A 21,072-nucleotide genomic window follows, 5' to 3' on the forward strand; every position below is an offset into this window, starting at 1 on the left:
ACCACTGTCTCCAGTGCTCAAGAAACTGTTCTCCTTGTTACAAACCTGGCTGCTTTCAGACTTTCTTTTGTTTGTACAGACTGAACTAGTTTAAGGGAGTGGGGAACAGCTAAGTCTGGAGAAAAAGTATCATTTCAAAAAATGGTAAATTTGTGGCCAGAGCAGATAGGGCTGACCTTGTAGGTTGCTGACCTGGGTTCTAAGTCTAGCACCACATATGGTCCCCACCCCTAGGAGTGATTGATCTTTGAGCCTAGAGCCAGCAGTAAGTCCTGAGCACAGCCTCACAACAATAACAACAACAACAACAACAACAACAACAACAACAAAACCCAAAAGAATAAAACAAAACAACCCCAATTAAAATGTTTGAATAAGTGAAAGATTTTATTTCACTAAACAACTGGCATTTATTTCTTTAGCCTATTTGTACCAGATATCCTGCTTTTTCAATAATTTTAAATTGCATCTTCCCAAAGACAGATTTCTAGATTTCTCAAATTTTCAGTGATAGAAGAAATCCCTTCCCTAAACAATATGGACAAAGTAGGTGAATTTTGGAAGATGGGTGTTTGTTTATGGGTCACACTCGGCTGTGCTCAGGAATTACTCCTGACTTTGTATTCAGGGGTCTTTCCTGGCAGGCTGAGGGACCATATAAGATGCTAGGAGATTGAACTGGATCACCCCTACCCCCATAATGCAAATGCTCTCCCTGCAGTGCTGTTGCTCTGGCCCCTAGGTGGATCTTTTAATTTTAGTAGTTTAATGACTAACTTGTAAAGGTTTATACTCCTGCATGACTATTAATTCTTACTAAGCTGGCCAGTGCATGCTTAAGGAGACTACAGACCCTAAGCTTTGCAGCCTCGGCTATTCAATTGGACTCAACACAAAAAAATTACTGTAGTTTTGTAGACACAAAAACCTTGTTCATTCTTCTTTGGCCTTGTCTATCATAAAAAAACAGATCAAAGAAAGATGAGAAGCAAGAGAAGCTAGTGGAAAACTTATCTCCTTCCTGTTGATTTTTAATTCAGTAATTTAGTTGTTAACCAATTATATAACCAATTATAAATTTCTGCTCCCCCAAAATCTGTGGTCTCCAGGGTCACAGGAAAAAGAGGGGCTATAGGAAAAGAACTGGAAAGAAAAGTTAAATGATTGCAGACTAATGAGTTCTAGAAGGAACACACTGCCACACTGTTTTCATTACAAATCCAAAGGTTAAGATTTTAGGCGGGGGTGGGTGGTGGGGTGTGGGAGTGGTGGTGGTGAGGTGAGGGGGTGGACAACAGAGTAGAGAAAGAGCAACTGAACTAGCTGCCAAAATTGTATGGATCTTTGGGGACTTTTCAAAGGCATAGAACACTTATATGGAGGACAGCGGTCAGATCTTTTTTTCTCAGATGCCTTCTCTCCTTTTTACCAAATCTTACGCATAATGACTGACTTTGGAAGTATACTAATTTGTCAAGCCTATTTTGACAAAGTTTTAGATTTATTTTTTTACATTAGCCTTTATTTAGGGAATATTATATAGAGAATTTATATTAAATATAATTTGTAGATTGACAAATTAGACATAGTAGTTTCATTTTCCCATCTATTTAGGAAAAGTAACACTCTTCAATATAACATCGAAAAGTTGTGACATTATAATTGGAACAAATAATATCAATTCATTCCCCAAAGAACAAAATAATTTCTCTATGTTCCTTGCATTTTACATAGTTACTGGTGGTAGGGGCACACCCAATTTTGCTCTGGGACTACTATTGGCTCTGTGCCCAGTGGCCACCACCCCAGTGGTGCACTAGAAACCATAGCAGTACCAAATTTCTACCTAGGGTCAAGGTGTTACAATGTTCACAGATTCTTGACATCAAGCAGTCAAAACTAAAAGCAGAAGATGATAAGTGAGATGGGCAAATTCAATAGAATTTGAGGAAAGGAAATGGAGAACTTGAGACTGGTATGGAATCTACCTAAGTCCCTAGAAAGGTGAAAAACCTCTCTTCTTTTATCTTTTTAAATTGTGGGGAGCGAGGAGTGGTGGGGGAAGTGAGTGGTAAAATAAAGTGATTGGAAAAGAGCAGGATGTCTGAAAGGATTGTTTTGGTAATCCTAGCTGCATATCCTCTTAAAGGTAAATTTTCTAGGTTCTTCTTTTTCTAATCTCACCCTGCTTATTGTTCTGCTGTCTCTATATTGCTATGTCAACTTGTTAGACAAGTCTTGCTCTTTGCACTTTCTCTTAGGTCTAGCTACTGTTTTATAGATTGACTTACATATCATAGATAACTTCCATTTGGATGGGTTTAATTAATGCAAATTGCAGCTCTGGAGTCAATATGTTTGTTAGGGTCCATAGTCGAAGGACAAGAACACATAATTGAAATAAAGCAAAGCAAAGCTTTATTTCTTCTATCAACAAAGTAGAAGGCAACCCTGCACACATCATAAGCCAGGTTATATAGGGATAAAAGCAGGAAATTTTGATTTCCTGCTAGTTAGTTGATTGGCTGTTGTCTAGAGAGTTTCTAGAGTGCTTCATCATGCCATTTTATGGCTAGATATCTAGGGTGGTATATATAGTGACTTGTAGGGATTTGGGGTCTGTGTCATTATTGTGGGTATAGAAACTTAGCCCTTACATGGAACTTAGCCTTGTTAGCCTTAAATGGAAAATTAACTGTAAGTTGACAAAATGGAGTCCCTTCTGCTCCAGGCCTCACAATGTTAATGTTTTTGTGTTCTTTATTTCTTTGTTTTTGCCTCTCTTTACCTTTTTTCTCTGGACATTTTCAGTTTGTTTTCTGATAAGCTACAATGTTAGATAATACATGAGTAGGGTGCAATAATCACCTAATTAATACTTATGGCAGCAAGCTGGTCTAGGTATTTAGTAGCTTATTCTACTTATTTTCTGAATTTATTTTCCTTATTATTGTAATGCCCTTGGGACACTGCTAACTTAGTGAAATGATCCTCCATTGAGGGATCTCTGGCCATTTGTACATTCTTTATTCATCTATTGTGGCAGCAACTCTTTGAATTTCAGTTTCTTTGAACCCCACTGTAAAAATAAATTCCATAACTTCAGTTAAAAGTGCCTTCTCTGCCCTTTTTCCTCCTATATAGGTTTTTGTCACAATTACTTGAAACTTATCAGATGATATTGCAGACACCACTCCCAGGTTTTGAATACTATGTTTGACTGGGACTGGAGCAATAGTACAACAGGAAATGTGCCTGCTTTGAACATGACCAAGCCAGGTTCAATTCTTGACTTTCTGAATTTGTCCAGCACAGAGTCTGGGTAAACTCTGAGCACAGCCAGGAGTTACCCTAGAAAAAGAGACTAGAATATAATAGTTGGTGCATTATTATAAACCCTGTTTCTAAATAGTACCATTATTTTTTTTTTGAAAACAATCTATCTAATGGTTACAGCCCATACATTTTTTAAAAAAGATTTGGCATAAAATCTAACACGGCAATTCGGTATGGTCATATATTGAGGCAGATGTTGTAAAATCTTTCCTAATATAATGTTTACTGCCAATCTTGGTGTTATTCAAAGCCTAATCTAGAATGGTATGGGCTTTGGGTAGCTACTGAATATAATCTTTGGACTATATTCAATGCTTATAATATTAGCTGGATTACATTTCCAGTTCATTTTTAACCTTTTTTGTCCCAGTTTTTTGTTTTTTTTTTAGTAGGTAAAGAATTACTTCCATTTATGCTTTTATTATTTTATCACTATGCCATTTATCTTTCCATTTTTTTCAGAAAACTGTGAAAAGGAGAGCCTCAGAAGCCAGGCTAAGAAATACAATCAGTAGAACAATAGTTATGGCTACAGAAATCCTGAAAAACATACAGGAAGAGGTAACCTGCCCCATTTGCCTGGAACTCCTATCAGATCCCTTGAGCCTGGACTGTGGCCACAGCTTTTGTCAAACTTGCATCACTGCAAATAGCCAGGAGGTCAGCTCAGCAGAAAAGAACAGCTGCCCAGTATGTAGAACCACTTACGAACCTGGAAACATGAGGCCTAACCGACATCTGGCCAATGTAGCATCAAAGCTCAGAGAAGTCAAGTTAAGTCCAGAAATAGAAGAGAAGAAAGATCTCTGTGCACACCATGGAGAAAAGTTACTGCTGTTCTGTAAGGAGGACTGGATGTTCATTTGCTGGCTTTGTGAGAGATCTCAAGAACACCGTGATCACCACACCTTCCTCATTGAGGAGGTAGCCAAAGAATGCCAGGTAAGAGACTAAATGGAAGGACAGAACAAAATACAGAACTGATGACCTTGTGAGGATAACCCAGAGGCTGATCGTCTCCTTTTTCCTAGGCTCAGTCTTGATGACTGGAGAACAAGTTTGTGCATTATAGTTACAAAGGGATTAGCCTAGAATTTAGACTCTGCCAGAAATTTGAAAATTGTGCTAGGTAGGGAACTTTGGGTGCCTAAGAAAAGCTCTCATTACTCTTTTGAATAGGAGTGACAAGTGGGGGACAGGTGGATTAATATCTAAATTCTTATCTTATTGCAGGAATTTATAATGTAAGAAACTAAAGTCATCTTTCTTGTGGAGAGATAATGACCTCTCTGATTTCTATGTAAATCTTAACATATTCAGTATGTTGAGTTTTCTGTCTAGTCATAAGTTTCAATTACTGTTCTCAGAGTTTCTATAAACTCTATTAGAAGATTAGCATTATATCTTCCCCTATTTATCTTCTATTCATCTGCTGAGGAATTCTTGTTTAATTATCTTTTGCTTTATTTCTACAGGAAAAACTACAGGCAAATCTGGAGAGTCTGAGGGAGAAACAGCAGAAAGCTGAGGTGTTTGAAACTGCCCTCAGAGAAGAGAAAACTTCCTGGAAGGTAGGAGAGGAAACTTTCTGAGGAAGTCAGACAGAAATTGAAGACAGATTTTTAGAAGCAAAAGCTTCCTTTAATTTTCCTTTACAATGAATAGGCCTTGGTATTCTTTTTTAGTTCTTTTCATAATAGAAGTAAGGACAAAAAAGTGAGCTTTATATATATACACATATATATACTTCATATATGTATTATATTAGAAGACCCTATAGAGGGACTCACTAGTGAAGAAACTACTGATGTGCCTGTCATATTTTCATCCTTCTTTTTTAAAAAACTTTTTTTGGCAAAACCCAGCAAAATTCAGATTACTCCTGGCTCTACACTCAGGAGTCACTTGTGGTATTTGAAGGCCCATCTGGGATGCTGGGGTTTAAACCCAAGTCAGCCACATTTTTTATTCAATATTTCTGGATATACCTCACGGTTTAGTTTTCTATTCAATTTTGGGAGAGGGTGATAGCAGGAGTAATTCTAGACAATTAACTATCCTGGACGGCTGAGTGAAACTTGAGGCATATCTAGGCACTCATTTTTGTTTTGACTCAGGATTGGATTCAATATTATAGACAAGAAGTCACGGTTTTTTACTAGAATGTAATGAAGTGATAGGTAAAGTCTGTATCTCCAAGAATGGTTTGTGTCATTTTGAATTTCTTTGTGAGAACTTACCAAATAGTATAATTATTTGCTACCTTCTATTTAAGACTCTTTCCTTCATCTGTTATTGCCTGGAGGTGTTATGCAGCCCATCTTCGAGCTCACTGATTCTCTCCTCAGTAGCTATTTGGCCAGGCCTTCCATTAAGATTTTCATTACAACTACCAAGTTTTTCAGTTCTGTCATTTCTGTTATAGATTTTTCATTACTATCCTCATATCCTCCAGGGTCTTTTTTGGTAACTTAGAAGTTACCATTCTCATATCCGCTGGAGTCCATTCCATAGTTTCTTTGAATTCCTTTAACATCCTCCACATTTTCTCTCTAATGCCCTTACCAGAGAGGCTTATAAGAGTTGAGTCTCCAAAACTACCAACTTCACCTACTAAATGTGATGGGGTTCTGTGTTGCTTTCCCACTGTGACTTTTGCTGTGTGTGTGTGTGCATGTGTGTGTGTGTGTGTGTGTAATATATTTTTCTAAATGTATTATAGTATGGCTCATTGACAAAAAGAAACACTTCTTCAGGACTACAGACCTAGGGTGAAAAAAGTTCTTCTGTATCACAAAGAGGACTTCATTGCTGGTCTGTCTGCCTCCATTTCATGGGACTACAGAAAAGTTAATTTTTTCCAGCTCCTAGTCTTTGCATTATATCCTGAGTACCCTTATTTATTTCTCATTTATTCAGAAACAAATAGAAATTGAGATACAATGTGTCCAGAAAGAGTTTAAACAACTGAGAGATATTATAGATGTGGAAGAACTAAAGGAACTGCAAAAGCTGAGGCAAGAAGATGAAAACATTTTTCATAACCTGGAAGAGTCTGAGAAAGAATTGGTTCAACAGAAACAGTTATTACAAGACCTCATCTTAGATATGGAGCACACACTTCAAGCATCAATGAAAGAGATGCTGCAGGTAAGACTTGGGAAGAAGCACTAGACTGAGATTTTATAAAAATGAAAATCTTGGGGCTAGAGCGGTGGCACAGGTGATAGGGCATTTGCCTTGCATGCACTAACCTTGGACAGACATCCCATTTCCCATATGGTCCTCCAGGCCAGGGGTGATTTCTGAGCGCATAGTCAGGAGTAACTCTTAAGCATCACCAGGTGTGGCCCAAAACTAAAAAGAAAGAAAGAAAGAAAGAAAGAAAGAAAGAAAGAAAGAAAGAAAGAAAGAAAGAAAGAAAGAAAGAAAGAAAGAAAGAAAGAAAGAAAGAAAGAAAGAAAGAAAGAAAGAAAGAAAGAAAGAAAGAAAAGAAAGAAAGAGAAAGAAAGAAAAGAAAGTAAAGAAGAAAGAAAGAAAGAAAGAAAGAAAGAAAGAAAGAAAGAAAGAAAGAAAGAAAGAGAAAGAAAGAAAGAAAGAAAGAAAGAACGAAAGAAAGGAGGGAGGGAGGGGAGGGGAGGGAGGGGAGGGGAGGGAGGGGAGGGAGGGAGGGAGGGGAGGGAAAGGAAGAGGAGGGAAGGAGGGAGGGAAGGAAGGAGGAAAGGAAGGAGAGAAAGAAAGAGAGAGAGAGAAAGAAAGAAAGAAAGAAAGAAAGAAAGAAAGAAGAAAGAAAGAAAGAAAGAAAGAAAGAAAGAAAGAAAGAAAAGAAAGAAAGAAAGAAAGAAGAAAGATAAAAGAAAGAAAGAAAGAAAGAAAGAAAGAAAGAAAGAAGAAAGAAAGAAAGAAAGAAAGAAAGAAAGAAAGAAAGAAAGAAAGAAAGAAAGAAAGAAAGAAAGAAAGAAAGAAAGAAAGAAAAGAGAGAGAGAAGAAAGAAGAAGAAAGAGAAATAAAGAAAGAAAGAAAGAAAGAAAGAAAGAAAGAAAGAAAGAAAGAAAGAAAGAAAGAAAGAAGAAAGAAAGAAAGAAAGAAAGAAAGAAAGAAAGAAAGAAAGAAAGAAAGAAAGAAAGAAAGAAGAAATAAAGAAGAAAGGAAGAAAGAAAGAAAGGAAGAAAGAAAAAAAGAAATCTCTTTTTTTTCCCTTCTATATTGTTGTGCTCTGCGATGGTTCTGAAATGACATGAAGATTCTTTGTCCCTATTATACAGTTTCCCTGAATCTACTGCAAAGGTTATTGAAACAGTTAAAAGCTTGAGTAAAAAGGGGAAAAAAAAACTCACTTATATTTAGTTATCAGGTATAGGACAAAAATTAGACCACAGATCCAGTTTGTTTTTGTATCTCTGTTATCTGTGAACTAGTGTAAAGTATCTATCAGATAGATTAGGTCCCAGTATTTGCCACATTTAAATGCTCTTTTTGAGTTATTTTTCTTTTTCTTTTTCTAATTTCTTAAAATAATTTACAATGACAGTTTTAATTTTTTTATTTAGCAGAATTTATCATGCAAGGAATTCATGTAATATAGGGATTATTTTAAACACTTAAATATGCTTTTTTCTACACTAACAACTATCATGACAATGGTAGTGAGTGAGAGAAGTAGTATGCCTGTCTCGAATACAGGCAGGCGGTTGGGGGAGGTGGGAGATAGGAGGCAATGGTGGTGGGAAGGTTGCACCTATGAAGGGGGATATTCTTGTTTTATAACTTAACTCCAACTACAAACATGTTTATAATCATGGTGTTTAAATAAAGATATTATAAACAAAGCAAAACAAAACACTGAGCTGGGAGTAGCCCTGAACCTGCTGGGTGTGACCCCCAAACAAAGCAAAACTACTGCACTTGGGGCCAAAAGATAAAATAAAATAATATTTTTTTGTTCTTGTGTCAGGTTAATATTTTTTTTGCTGTTTGTGAGTCCAATTTTGTCAGTATTCCCTTTGTAGGCATTTTTGCAGTTGCTTGAAATGAAGAAATAAAATTAGTCTAAAAATTCCTTATTATCTCTTTAATTTATACAGAACCCTTAGTAAATAGAACCAGAGAAATATTACAGTGAGGAAGGTATTTGCTTTGCACACATCTAACCTGAGTCTGATCTCGAGCACCATCCATATTTGGTGACAGGGCTGGAGGACTATATATGGTGTTGGAGATGAAACATGGGTCAACTGATTTGGAAGGCAATCTTTTTATCCCTCCAGTCTCTTAATATGGACAATTTTTTTACAATTTCTACTTTTATTATTATTATTATACTTTTTTAAAATTTCATTTTATTTTATTGAAAACATTGTGATTTACAAAGTCCTTTATAGTTGGGTTTCATATATTCAATAAATCAGGGCCAATTCCACCACCAGTGTCCACTGCCCTCCACCAATGATCCCTAAATTATCCAGTACCACACTCCTTACCCCACAGACTGCCAGTGTAACAGGCCCATTTTAAGTTTAGATAGTTAAATTTGGATCTCTTTATTCCATTGGTGTTGTCTTTGGCTTGAATATTTAGTTATGTCCCTTTTTTTAACACTACCAATGTACCTAAGACCGCTTGACTCCTGGCCCCACATCCTTTCATATTTGTGTTTTTTCCACTTCCTTCTCCTCGCTATACTATGGGCCAAGGGTGTTTAAGGCAACTCCCATTTAGAAAATTGCATTTTTCATGCAGTTATTCTAAGTACCACATATAAGTGCTATCATTTTGTATTTATCCTTTTTCTTCTAGCTTACTTATTTAACATAATATTTTATAGTTCCATCCATGTTGTAGCAAATTGCATGATTGCCTCATTTCTTACAGCTATGTTGTAATCCATTGTGGATATGTACCACATCTTCATGATACATTCGTCTGTTAAACATCTAGATTGATTCCAAGTCTTAGCTATATAATATTGAGAGCTGCAATGAATAGTGAGTGTGCATACATCCTTTTGGATGAATATTTTTCTCTCCTTCCTGGGTATAGATACTCAAAGTAGGAATGCTGGGTCGTATTGCAGTTTAATTTTGAGCTTATTGAGAACCCTCCAAATGTTTTCCATAGATGTTGGACCAGGCAGCATTTCCACCAGCAGTGGATAAGTGTTCCTTTCTCACTATATCAACTACACCAACAGATAATGTTACCATTATTTTTTATATGTGACATCCTTACTGGTGTAAGATATCTCATTATTGTATTAATTTGGATTTCCCTAATGATGTTCTGATAAGCATTTTTTCATATGTCTATTGACCATCTGTTGATCTTCCTCGGAGAAATGTGTGTTCATTTTCACTCCCCATTTTTGATGGGATTTTTAGGTTTTGTAGAGTTAACTTTTGTGAGTACTTTGTATATCTTAGATATCAAATCATTATCTGATGTGTTAAGTACAAAAATTTTCTCCTTTTCATTAGCTGTCTTCTAATTTTAGCCCATGTTTCTTTAGCCATATAGAAACTTTTTATTTTTTATGTAATTCTATTTATTCAGATTTAATTCTATAGTTCTTACATTGACATCATATTATTGAAGACTTCTTTGGAGTTTAAGTCTTAGAGTGTTCTATGTTTTTTCAATGAAATCTTTGGATTCAAGTCTAATATCAATGTCTTTGATCCACTTTGAATTGACTTTTGTGTAAGGTGGGATATATGGATATATCTTTAACTTCTTCCATATAGTTATACAACTGTTCCAACACCATTTGTTGAAGAGGCTATCTTTATTCTATTTCAAGTTCTTGGCTCCTTTATCAAAGATTCATTGATTATATAGTTGGGGGTTTGCCATCTATTAGATTTTCTATTCTGAATCATTGTTCTGAAAATCTGTGTTCCATTACTCTGCTGTTTTGGTCACTATGGATTTGTAGTAGAGCTTCAAGTTAGGTAATGAGATACCTCTCAGTTTCTTGCTTTTCAATATGGATTTTGCTATCCTAGGTCTTTTATGATTCTACACAAAATTTATACTTGATTGTTCTAACTACTTGAAGATTATTGTCTAAATTTGAATAGGGATTGCATTAAATCTATATAGTAGTTTTAACATTGATTACATAGATAATGTAGATTAACAGAGATAACATTGATATTTTCGATCCATGAGCATGGAATGTTTTTCCATTTCCTTAGGTCTTCTTTAATTTCTTAAGTGTTTTGAGTTTATGTCTTATAGGTCTTTAACCTCTCTTGTTAGGTTAATTCCAAGGTACTTGATAGTTTTGAACACTATTTTAAATGGGATAGATTCTTTGATCTCTTCTCTGAGTCATTATTTGTATAAAGGAATGCAGCCCTCTTTTGTGTATTGACTTTGTAGCCAATACTTTGATGTATTGGTTTATTGCTTCTACGAGTTTTTTTTTTTTTTTTTTTTGGTGGACTCTTTAGGATCTTCGATGTATATCATCATGTCATCTGCAAATATACTTTGACTTACTCTTTTCTGATTTGGATTTGTTGATTTCCTTCTCTTCTATGATTGCTATTGCTAGGACTTCTAGTACTATATTGAATAAAAGTGGAGACAATGAACAACTTTGCCTAGTGCCTGACCTTAGTGGAAATGTTTTCAGTTTTTCACTATTAAGAATAATGGGGGGTGGGCGGCAGAGTGATAGCACTGTGGTAAGGCATTTGCCTTGCACATGGCCAACACAGGATGGACCCTGGTTTGAATCCTGACATTCCATAATTGTCCCCCTAGCCTGCCAGGAGCGACTTCTGAGTGCAGAGCCAGGAGTAACTCCTGAACGCTGTCAGGTGGGGCCCCAAAATCTAAAAAAAAAACATAAAAGAATAATGTTGGCTATGTGCTTTTTATAGATAGCTGTTATTATTCTGAGGACATTTCCTTCCACACCTGTTTTACTGAGGGTTTTAATTATAAATGGATGTTAGATATTGTCAAGTGCTTTCTCTGCATAGATTGATATGATCATGTGATTTAAATCCTTCCTTTGACAGATGTGGTATATGATGTTCATTGTTTTGCTTATATTGAATCATTCTGGCATTCCTGGGATGAAACCCACTTGGCCATGATATATAATTTGTTGATGTATTGTTGGATTTGGTTTGCTAAGATTTTATTAAAGATTTTTTGCATCAATGTTTATTACTGAGATTGGTCTGTAGTTTTCTTTCTTGGTAGTATCTCTCAGTTTTGGAAATAAGCATACTGCTCACTTAATAGAAGGTATTAGGGAGGATTCTAATATCTTTAATATTTTGGAAGAGTCTAAGGCTCAGTGGTAGTAATTCTTCTCTGAATGTTTGAAAAAACTCACCTGTAAACTCATATGGGTCTAGGACTTTTATTCTGGGGTAATCCTTAATTACTGTTTCAATTTCCTTTCCTGCAAATTGACCTGTCTAGGCTTTCTATTTCATCCTCATTCAGTTTTGGGAAATTCTGTGTTTCCAGAAATCTGTGCATTTAGTCTAGGTCTCTAGCTTAACAGAGTACAGTTGTTAATATTAAGCTTTCATGAGTTCCTTGATTTCTGGGAGTTCTGTAGTAATTTTCATTTTTTATCAAATTTATTCGAGAATTTTCTCCTTATTCCTTGTTAGTTTTGCCAATGATATGTCTTTTTTATTCTTTCAAAGAAACCAGATCTTTCATTTTCAATTCTTTGTATTATTTTCCTTGTTTCTATAGTGTTGATTTCTGCTTTGATTTTTGTTATTTCTTTTCTTCTGTTTGTGTGGCTTGTGTTTGGATTCCTTTTTGTTGGTTTTCCAGATATATAAAGTGTACTTTAGGTTGTTTATTTGTCTTTTTCTTCTCTACTTATATAGGCCTGCATTGTTATGAGATTCCCCCTTATTACTGATATTACTGTATACAATAAATTTTGTTTTTTATATATATTTTATTTAAACACCTTGATTATATACATGATTGTGTTTGGGTTTCAGTCATGTAAAGAACACACCCCTCACCACTGCAACAGTCCCATCACCAATGTCCAAATCTCCATCCTCCATACCCAACCCCTGCCTGTATTCTAGACAGGCTTTCTATTTCCCTCATACATTCTCATTTTTAGGATAGTTCACAATGTAGTTATTTCTCTAACTAAAGTCATTCCTGTTTGTGGTGAGCTTCATGAGGTGAGCTGTTATGTCCAGCTTTCCTCTATTTTGTGTCTGAAAATTATTATTGCAAGAATGTCTTTCATTTTTCTTAAAACCCATAGATGAGTGGAGACCATTCTGCATCTTTCTCTTTCTCTCTGACTTATTTCACTCAGCATAATAGATTCCATGTACATCCATGTATAGGAAAATTTCATGACTTCATCTCTCCTGACAGCTGCATAATATTCCATTGTGTATATGTACCACAGTTTCTTTAAGCCATTCATCTGTTGAAGGGTATCTTGGTTGTTTCCAGAATCTTGCTATGGTAAATATGAATATAGGTGTAAGGAAGGGATTTTTGTATTGTCTTTTTGTGTTCCTAGGGTATATTCCTAGGAGTGGTATAGCTGAATCCTATGGGAGTTCGATTTCCATTTTTTGGAGGAATCTCCCTATTGCTTTCCATAAAGGTTGAACTAGACGGCATTCCCACCAGCAGTGGATAAGAGTTCCTTTCTCTCCACATCCCCGCCAACACTGCTTGTTCTCATTCTTTGTGATGTGTGCCAATCTCTGGGGTGTGAGGTGGTACCTCATAGTTGTTTTGATTTGCATCTCCCTGATGATTAGTGATGTGAAGCACTTTTTCATGCGTCTTTTGGCCATTTTTATTTCTCTTTGTCAAAGTGTCTGTCCATTTCTTCTCTGCATTTTTTGATGGGATTAGATGTTTTTTTTCTTGTAAAGTTCTGTCAGTGCCTTGTATATTTTGGAGATTAGCCCCTTGTCTGATGGGTATTAAGTGAATAGTTTCTTCCACTCAGTGGGTGGTTCTTGTATCCTGGGTGCTATTGCCTTTGAGGTGCAGAAGCTTCTCAGCTTAATATATTCCCATCTGTTAATCTCTGCTTTCACTTGCTTGGAGAGTGCAGTTTCCTCCTTGAAGATGCCTGTCGTCTAATGTCCTGGAGTGTTTTGCCTATGTGTTGTTCTATATATCTTATGGTTTCTGGTCTGATATCTAGGTCTTTAATCCATTTGGATTTTACTTTTGTACATGATGTTAACTGGGGGTCTAAGTACAATTTTTTTTGCAAGTGGCTAACCAATTGTGCCAACACCTCTTATTGAAGAGGCTTTCTTTGCTCCATTTAGGATTTCTTGCTCCTTTATCAAAAATTAGGTGATTGTATGTCTGGGGAACATTCTCAGAGTATTTAAACCTATTCCACTGATCTGAGTTCCTGTCTTTATTTCAATACCATGCTGCTTTTATAACTATCACTTTGTAGTAAAGTTTAAAGTTGGGGAAAGTAATTCTTCACATATTTTTCCCCCAATGATTGCTTTAGCTATTCTAGGGTATTTATTGTTCCAAATGAATTTCAAAAGTGCCTGATCCACTTCTTTAAAGAATGTCATGGGTTTCTTTAGAGGGATCACATTAAATCTGTACAATGTGCGGGAGTATTGCCATTTTGATTATGTTAATACTGCCAATCCATGAGCAGGGTATGTGTTTCCATTTCCACATGTCCTCTCTTATTTCTTGGAGCAGAGTTTTATAGTTTTCTTTGTATAGGTCCTTCACATTTTTAGTCAAGTTGATTCCAAGATATTTGAGTTTGTGTGGCACTATTGTGAATGGGGTTGTTTTCTTGATGTCCATTTCTTCCTTATTACTATTGGTGTATAGAAAGGCCATTGATTTTTGTGTGTTAATTTTGTAGTCTGCCACCTTGCTATATGAGTCTATTGTTTCTAGAAGCTTTTTGGTAGAGTCTTTAGGGTTTTCTAAGTAGAGTATCATGTCATCTACAAAGAGTGAGAGCTTGACTTCTTCCTTTCCTATCTGGATTTCCTTGATATCTTTTTCTTGCCTAATCGCTATAGCAAGTACTTCTAGTGCTATGTTGAATAGGAGTGGTGAGAGAGGACAGCCTTGTCTTGTGCCAGAATTTAGAGGGAAGGCTTTTAGTTTTTCTCCATTGAGGACAATATTTGCCACTGGCTTGTGGTAGATGGCCTTAACTATATTGAGAAAGTTTTCTTCCATTCCCATCTTGCTGAGAGTTTTGATCAAGAATGGGTGTTGGACCTTATCAAATGCTTTCTCTGTGTCTATTGATATGATCGTGTGATTTCTATTTTTCTTGTTGTTGATGTTGTGTATTATGGTGGTAGATTTACGGATGTTAAACCATCTTTGCGTTCCCGGGATGAAACCTATTTGATCATATTTTACATCTTCATCTACAAACCTCAGGTTTTTGGTGGGCTTGGAAATTTGCCTGGGTTTCTCTGCATATCTCCAATTGAAATTGTAGCTGTCCTCTGAGTTTCCCCATTTTTCTTTGCATTTAGTGGGTTAGATTGATGGGGTTTCAGAATCACAATTATTTTATTTATTTATTTTGGCTTGGGGGCCATACCCAGTGATGCTCTGGGGTTACTCCTGGCTGTGCACTCAAGAATCTCTCCTGGCTTCTGGGACCATATAAGACACTGGGGGATCAAACGGCGACCTGTCCTAGGTCAGACGCATGCAAAGCAAATGCCTTACTGCTACACCATTGCTCCTGCCCCCAGATTCACTATTATTTAATAAAGTGATCTGAGAAAGGACGGCAGATGAACTGTGTATCAGCATGAGTTGTGGGCTGAGGCAACAACTTTGAGAAAGAATTTGGCAGTGGCACTAGCATCCTGTCAGGCCCAGTTTATATCAGGGACCAAAAAGTCCCACTCTCAGATGATGCACCTAAAATGGAATGGCAGAGGAGCTGGATGTTAAGGTGTTAAGGGGTATTAGGGGATAGATCAGGGAAGATCTTGGGGGGAAGAATTTGTTGGTGGCACTGACAGCATGGAGGGGCCCAGTTGATATCAGAGACTACAATGTCCTCTTATATAAAAAACCTGAAAAAGGACAGCTACAGCTGGGGTGCCAGGATAGGCCAATGGCTGAGGGAACACCTTGGGTAAAAACTCTGGTCATGGCCTTTTTATTTTTATAATGACTTTATTTAGGGACCGGAGTGATAGTACAGTAGTAGGGCTTTTGCCTTGCACACGGCTAATCCAGGATGGACCTGGTTTCTATCCCTGTCTCATATGGTTCCCCGAGCCAGGAGCAATTTCTGAGTACATAGCCAGAAGTAACGTTGAGTTTCACAGGGTGTGGCCCAAAAACAAAACAAAACAAAAATTATCTTCATATAATGAATTTATTTAACCATTGTGCTTAAAAAAATTGTTTGTGATTGAATTTATATCATAGAATGTACACCACTTTTTCTGCTACCAATGTGGCCGGTATTCCTCCCATTCACCTATCCTGCTTGTTTCTGGGGCAGAATTTTTTTAATATAATTTTTATTTTGATCGTAGTGGTTTACATATTATTGACAATAATATTATAGGTTCACATTTACATAAAATAAGGGGGGTTCCCATCACTGATTTGTCCTCCTTACACCTCTGTGTTCATCCTATCACCCATATCCTCCACCCTCACCCCGGGGCTGTGAGAATATGTGGTCCCCTCTGTACCTAGCTTACTACTTAGTAGTCTTGGTCTTGGTGCCTCCCTTATTTCCTCCTCTAACTGGGAGGAAGGACTACATAGTTCAAGTTATGTGGTTTTATTTGAAGAAGAGAAAAGTAATAAACTGTGGTAATAGTCTAATATGCCAAAAATGGGGGTAATCCTTTTAGAGGCTCTCATCGTCAGTTTGAGAGATGAAGGAGAAAAAGAAGGTGAAATACCCCAATAGTACAAAAAGAAGTGTCAAATATCCAGTGAGCACTCCAGTGATAACGATAGGCATCACAAAAAAAAAAAAAAAAGCCATAGTCTTGAGTTAAGAAACATGGCAGAGCACCTAAAGAAAGAAAAGAAAAAAAAACCAATATAAATATAAATGGGGACAACAACTTTAATAACCACACCAAAACAAAGAAATCAACAAAAAGTGGATAGGTAAATAAAAATAAAAGAACAACTCAAGGAAAAAATCAAAAGATTCCTTAAGACAAATGATAACGATGAGACAACTTGTCAAAATTTGTGGGACACAGCAAAAGCAGTAATTAGGGGGAAACTCATAGCAATACAGGCCTATGTCAAGAAACAGGAAAATGAAAAAACCAACAGTTTAAACGATCACCTCAAGGAATTGGAACAGCAGCAGAGAAATCCAACCACAACCAGAAGGCAAGAAATAATAAAAACCAGAGCAGAAATAAACAACATAGAAACTAAGAAAACTATACAAAAAATCTATGAGACCAGGAGTTGGTTTTTCAAAAAAATAAACAAGATAGACAATCCACTGGCAAAACTCACAAAAAAAAAAAAGGGAAAACACCCAAATTAGTAGGATCACAAATGAAAGGGGAGAGATTACAACAGAACCCCAAGAAATACAACATACCATGAGATCATATTATAAACAGCTGTACTCAGCTAGGCTAGAGAACCCAGTAGAAATCGACAGATTCTTGGAAAAATACCATCTTCCGAGACTGGAAAAGGAAGACCTAGAAAGCCTAAACAGATGAATCACCTCAGAGGAAATTGAAGACGTAATTAAGAAACTCCCTAAGAACAAAAGTCCAGGCCCAGATGGATTTACAGGTGAATTCTACCAAACATTTCGAGAAGACCTACTACCACTTTTCCATAGGCTCTTCCGAACCTAGAAAAAACAGGAATCCTCCCCAATTCCTTTTATGAGGCTAATATCACACTCATTCCCAAAGATGGCAAAGACACCACCAAGAAAGAAAACTACAGACCATTCTCACTAATGAACATCAATGCAAAGATACTCAACAAAATCTTAGCAAACCGAATCCAGCACTTCATCAATAAGATCATACATCATGACCAAGTGGGTTTTATACCAGGAATGCAAAGTTGGTTCAACATACGCAAATCAATCAACATTATACATCACATCAACAATAAGAAAGACAAAAACCACATGATCATATCAATCGATGCAGAGAAAGCATTTGACAAAATCCAACACCCTTTCATGTTAAAGACACTCAGCAAAATAGGATTAGAAGGAACCTTTCTCTAGATAGTTACAGCTATCTATGAAAAGCACAGCCAACATTATACTTAATGGTGGGAAGCTAGAAGCATTCCCACTAAGGTCAGGAACTAGACAAGGCTGTCCACTCTCTCCACTCTTATTCAATATAATCTTAGAAGTCCTAGCAATAGCAATCCGACAGGAGAAGGTAATCAAAGGAATTGAAATTGGAAAAGAGAAACTCAAACTATCTCTATTTGCAGACGGTATGATGATATACATTGAAAACCCTAAAGAGTCCACAGTAAAACTCCTAGAAACAATTAACCAATACAGCAAAGTGACTGGATACAAAGTCAATACACAAAAGACAGTAGCGTTTCTATACACAAACAACGAAGTCGAGGTGAGAGAGATTAAAAATACAATTCCATTTAAAATAGTATCAAAAAAATATCAGGTACCTAGGAATCAGCCTTACAAGGGAAGTGAAAGACCTATACCAGGGAAACTTCAAAACACTTCAGAAAGAAATTGAAGAGGATCTAAAGAAATGGAAGAAAATTCCATGCTCATGGATAGATAGACTTAACATAGTCAAAATGACTATCCTACCCAAACTACTATATAGATTTAATGCAATCCAATCCAAATTCAGACATCATTCTTTAAAGAATTAGAACAATCAATCACAAAATTCATCTGGAACCACAAAAGACCCAGGATAGCCAAACAAATACTGAAAAACAAGAAGCTGGGTGGCATCTCCTTACCTAACTTGAAACTATACTATAAAGCCATAGTGATCAAAACAGCATGGTACTGGAACAGAGACAGGACCTCTGACCTGTGGGTCAGAACAGAATTCCCAGACATAAACCCCAAGATATACAGCCAACTAATATTTGATAAAAGAGGCAAGAACTTAAAATTGAACAAAGAAAGCCTATTCAACAAATGGTGCTGGTACAACTGGAAAACGACATGTACGAAAGTGAAAATTGACCCAATACCTCACTCCTTATAAAAAAGTCAACTCAAAATGGATCAAAGACCATGAAATCAGACCCAAATCTATAAAGTTTATCGAGAATAAAATAGGCAGAACACTCGAAGACCTATATATCAAAAAGGTCTTCGAAGGTGGAGCACCAATGGCAAGAGCTTTAGCGTCAAACATAAACAAATGGGGCAGGATTTTTTCTCTCTTCTTTCTTTCTCTTTCTCTTTCCCTTTTTACTTTTTTTTCTTTTGGGGCCACACCCAGTGATGGTCAGGGGTTACTCCTGACTATGCGCACAGACATCACTCCTGGCTTGGGGAACCATATGGGGCACCAGGGGATCTTACCATGGTCCATCCTAGGTTAGTGCATGTAAGACAAATGCCCTACCACTTGTGCCATAGCTCTAGTCCCTTCTTTTTTACTTTTTGACACTGTGATTTTCACTTGTTAATGAAGGGGTACTGTGAATGTCACTTTATCCCTTTCAGCACCTAGTTCTTATCCAGAATGATCAGCTTCAATTATCATTGTAATAGTGAACTCTTCTCTATGCTAACTGCACTCACTGCTCTTGTGGCTAGCTTCCTACTATTGACTGTTTCTCTTGGCCCTAGTCTTTCTTGTTTCTGGATATTATTGCCACACTATCTTTTATTGCTCTTATTTCTCACAAATGAGTGAGATGATTTTGTCTATCCCTTTCCCTCTGAATCATTTCACATAGCATAATAATCTCCAAGTACATTCATGTACAAGCAAATTTCATGACTGTAGTTTTTTTCTAATGGCTTCAGTTTTTCATTGTCTGAATATACCACAGTTTCTTTAGCCAATATTTTTTCCTCAGGCACCTGAGTTGTTTCCAAATTCTGGCTATAGTAAATAGTCCTGTGAAAAACATAGAAATGCAGAGGGCTTTTCTACATGGTATTTTTGGGTTCCTAGATTATATTCCTAGGAGTCGATCATATGGAAGCCCAATTTTTAGTTTTTTGAGAAAAATTCATTTAATATAGACTCGTACCCTAACAAAAGTTAATGCCATGCAGCCTCAGATTTTTATTATAATTTTTAATAATTCTTTGGGGACATACTCGGTGACACTCAGGGGTTACTCCTGGGTATGTACTCAGAAATCACCCCTGACCATATGAGATGCTGTGGATCGAACTGAGGTTCATCCTAGGTCAGTCACGTGCAAGGCAAACAAATGCCCTACCACTGTGCTATTGCTCCGCCCCCCATTTTTTTTAAAAATAAGTTTTTTAGAATTTATGTCCTTTATGAACAAAAAATAAAGTTACTGCATCTATTCTTCCTTATAAAGCAATAGTGAGAATATCCTTGTAAGTGGGGTAAGCTTATTATTTTTAGACTCATCTTTTCTCTTTTCTCCCTAGAATGTGAATGGCATCATAAAAAGGTATGTATGGGAGACTTGAAATCGTCCTTTGGTGATGAATTAGAATAAAATATAATTTGTGTCGTTTTATACCAAATCCTGACTTGGATGTTTGTAACTATTATAAGTGGTATAGATTGTATAGAAAGGAATTTGGATGGTAGGTTATTACAGAGTTTGAGTGCATGTCTCTTTTAGAGAGATATGACCTCAAAGCATCTCTGATGGTTCAATTAGTATTTACTTTGTCATATCTATCTAATTTCAAGGATACCTTACTTAGAATAGGAACATATTTGGATTTTATGCTAGATATCCAGAATCAGAGACAACTCCCTTATATTTAATTTAATTTATTTCATTGGGAGCCACACTGAGTATTGCTATGGGACTTTTGACTCTGTTTTCAGACTTGCTTTTGATAGTCCTCAGTACCAAATAGAGCACTCACTATGGATTGAACTTGGGTGGCAGCAAGAAGGCAAGCACTCTATATCTGATACTTTCTTTCACACTTTTTGTGTGTGGTTGGGTAGAGAGATGGTTGTGTTCATGAGGCAGAGTTCATGCTTAATCCTGACTCTGTGCTCAAGGATCACTCCTGGTGGATTTTGGATAATATGGAATGCTGGAATTGATCTCAGGTTGCCTCCATACAAGGCAAATGCCTTTCTTGCTGTACTAATGCTCTGTTTCTCCCAACTCCCACTATCTTCTTGATCCACCCTTTTATATTTTAATTTCTTCCCTGTAAATGGAAGAGAGTATGTTTTCCTGTAAGGTTCTCTTTACCAGTATATGTTATTTCTGCTATTAAGATGTTATCCATTACAATCACAAACTTGATGTAAATGCAAAGGAAAGGCGCACTACACAATTTCACTTATATGGTATAATCAGTATTTTTTCAGGCCACAAAGCAGTAAGAGTTTATAATAATATTATGCGTTAGGTATGTATAGTTATTTTCAGAGAAGCTAAATTCTAAGTTGCTATTCTGAGTATCTTCCTACTAGGGAGCCATTTTTGAAGATTTTGATTCTTCCCAATCTGTATCCCTCCTATACTTCCTATTTTTTTTTACTGTCTGGGCCGCACCCTGCAGCACTTAGGTGTTACTCCTGGCTTTGTGTT

The 21,072-nt window shown here is 36.6% G+C and overlaps 1 protein-coding gene across 1 annotated transcript in view; it reads left to right on the forward strand.

Moving 5' to 3' along the window:
* The first annotated feature begins 3,801 nt into the window (after positions 1-3,801).
* LOC126018485 (tripartite motif-containing protein 5-like) overlaps positions 3,802-21,072 on the forward strand; it is a 69,280-nt gene continuing 52,009 nt past the window's right edge. The window contains exons 1-4 of the mRNA XM_049780619.1: positions 3,802-4,278; positions 4,812-4,907; positions 6,256-6,486; positions 19,937-19,959. Coding sequence (XP_049636576.1) covers positions 3,862-4,278; positions 4,812-4,907; positions 6,256-6,486; positions 19,937-19,959 — 767 coding nt within the window. The 5' untranslated portion in view covers positions 3,802-3,861. The remainder of the gene's footprint in view (positions 4,279-4,811; positions 4,908-6,255; positions 6,487-19,936; positions 19,960-21,072) is intronic.

Source organism: Suncus etruscus, chromosome 9 (assembly GCF_024139225.1).
Source record: "Suncus etruscus isolate mSunEtr1 chromosome 9, mSunEtr1.pri.cur, whole genome shotgun sequence".
NCBI classification, from domain to species: Eukaryota; Metazoa; Chordata; class Mammalia; order Eulipotyphla; family Soricidae; genus Suncus; species Suncus etruscus.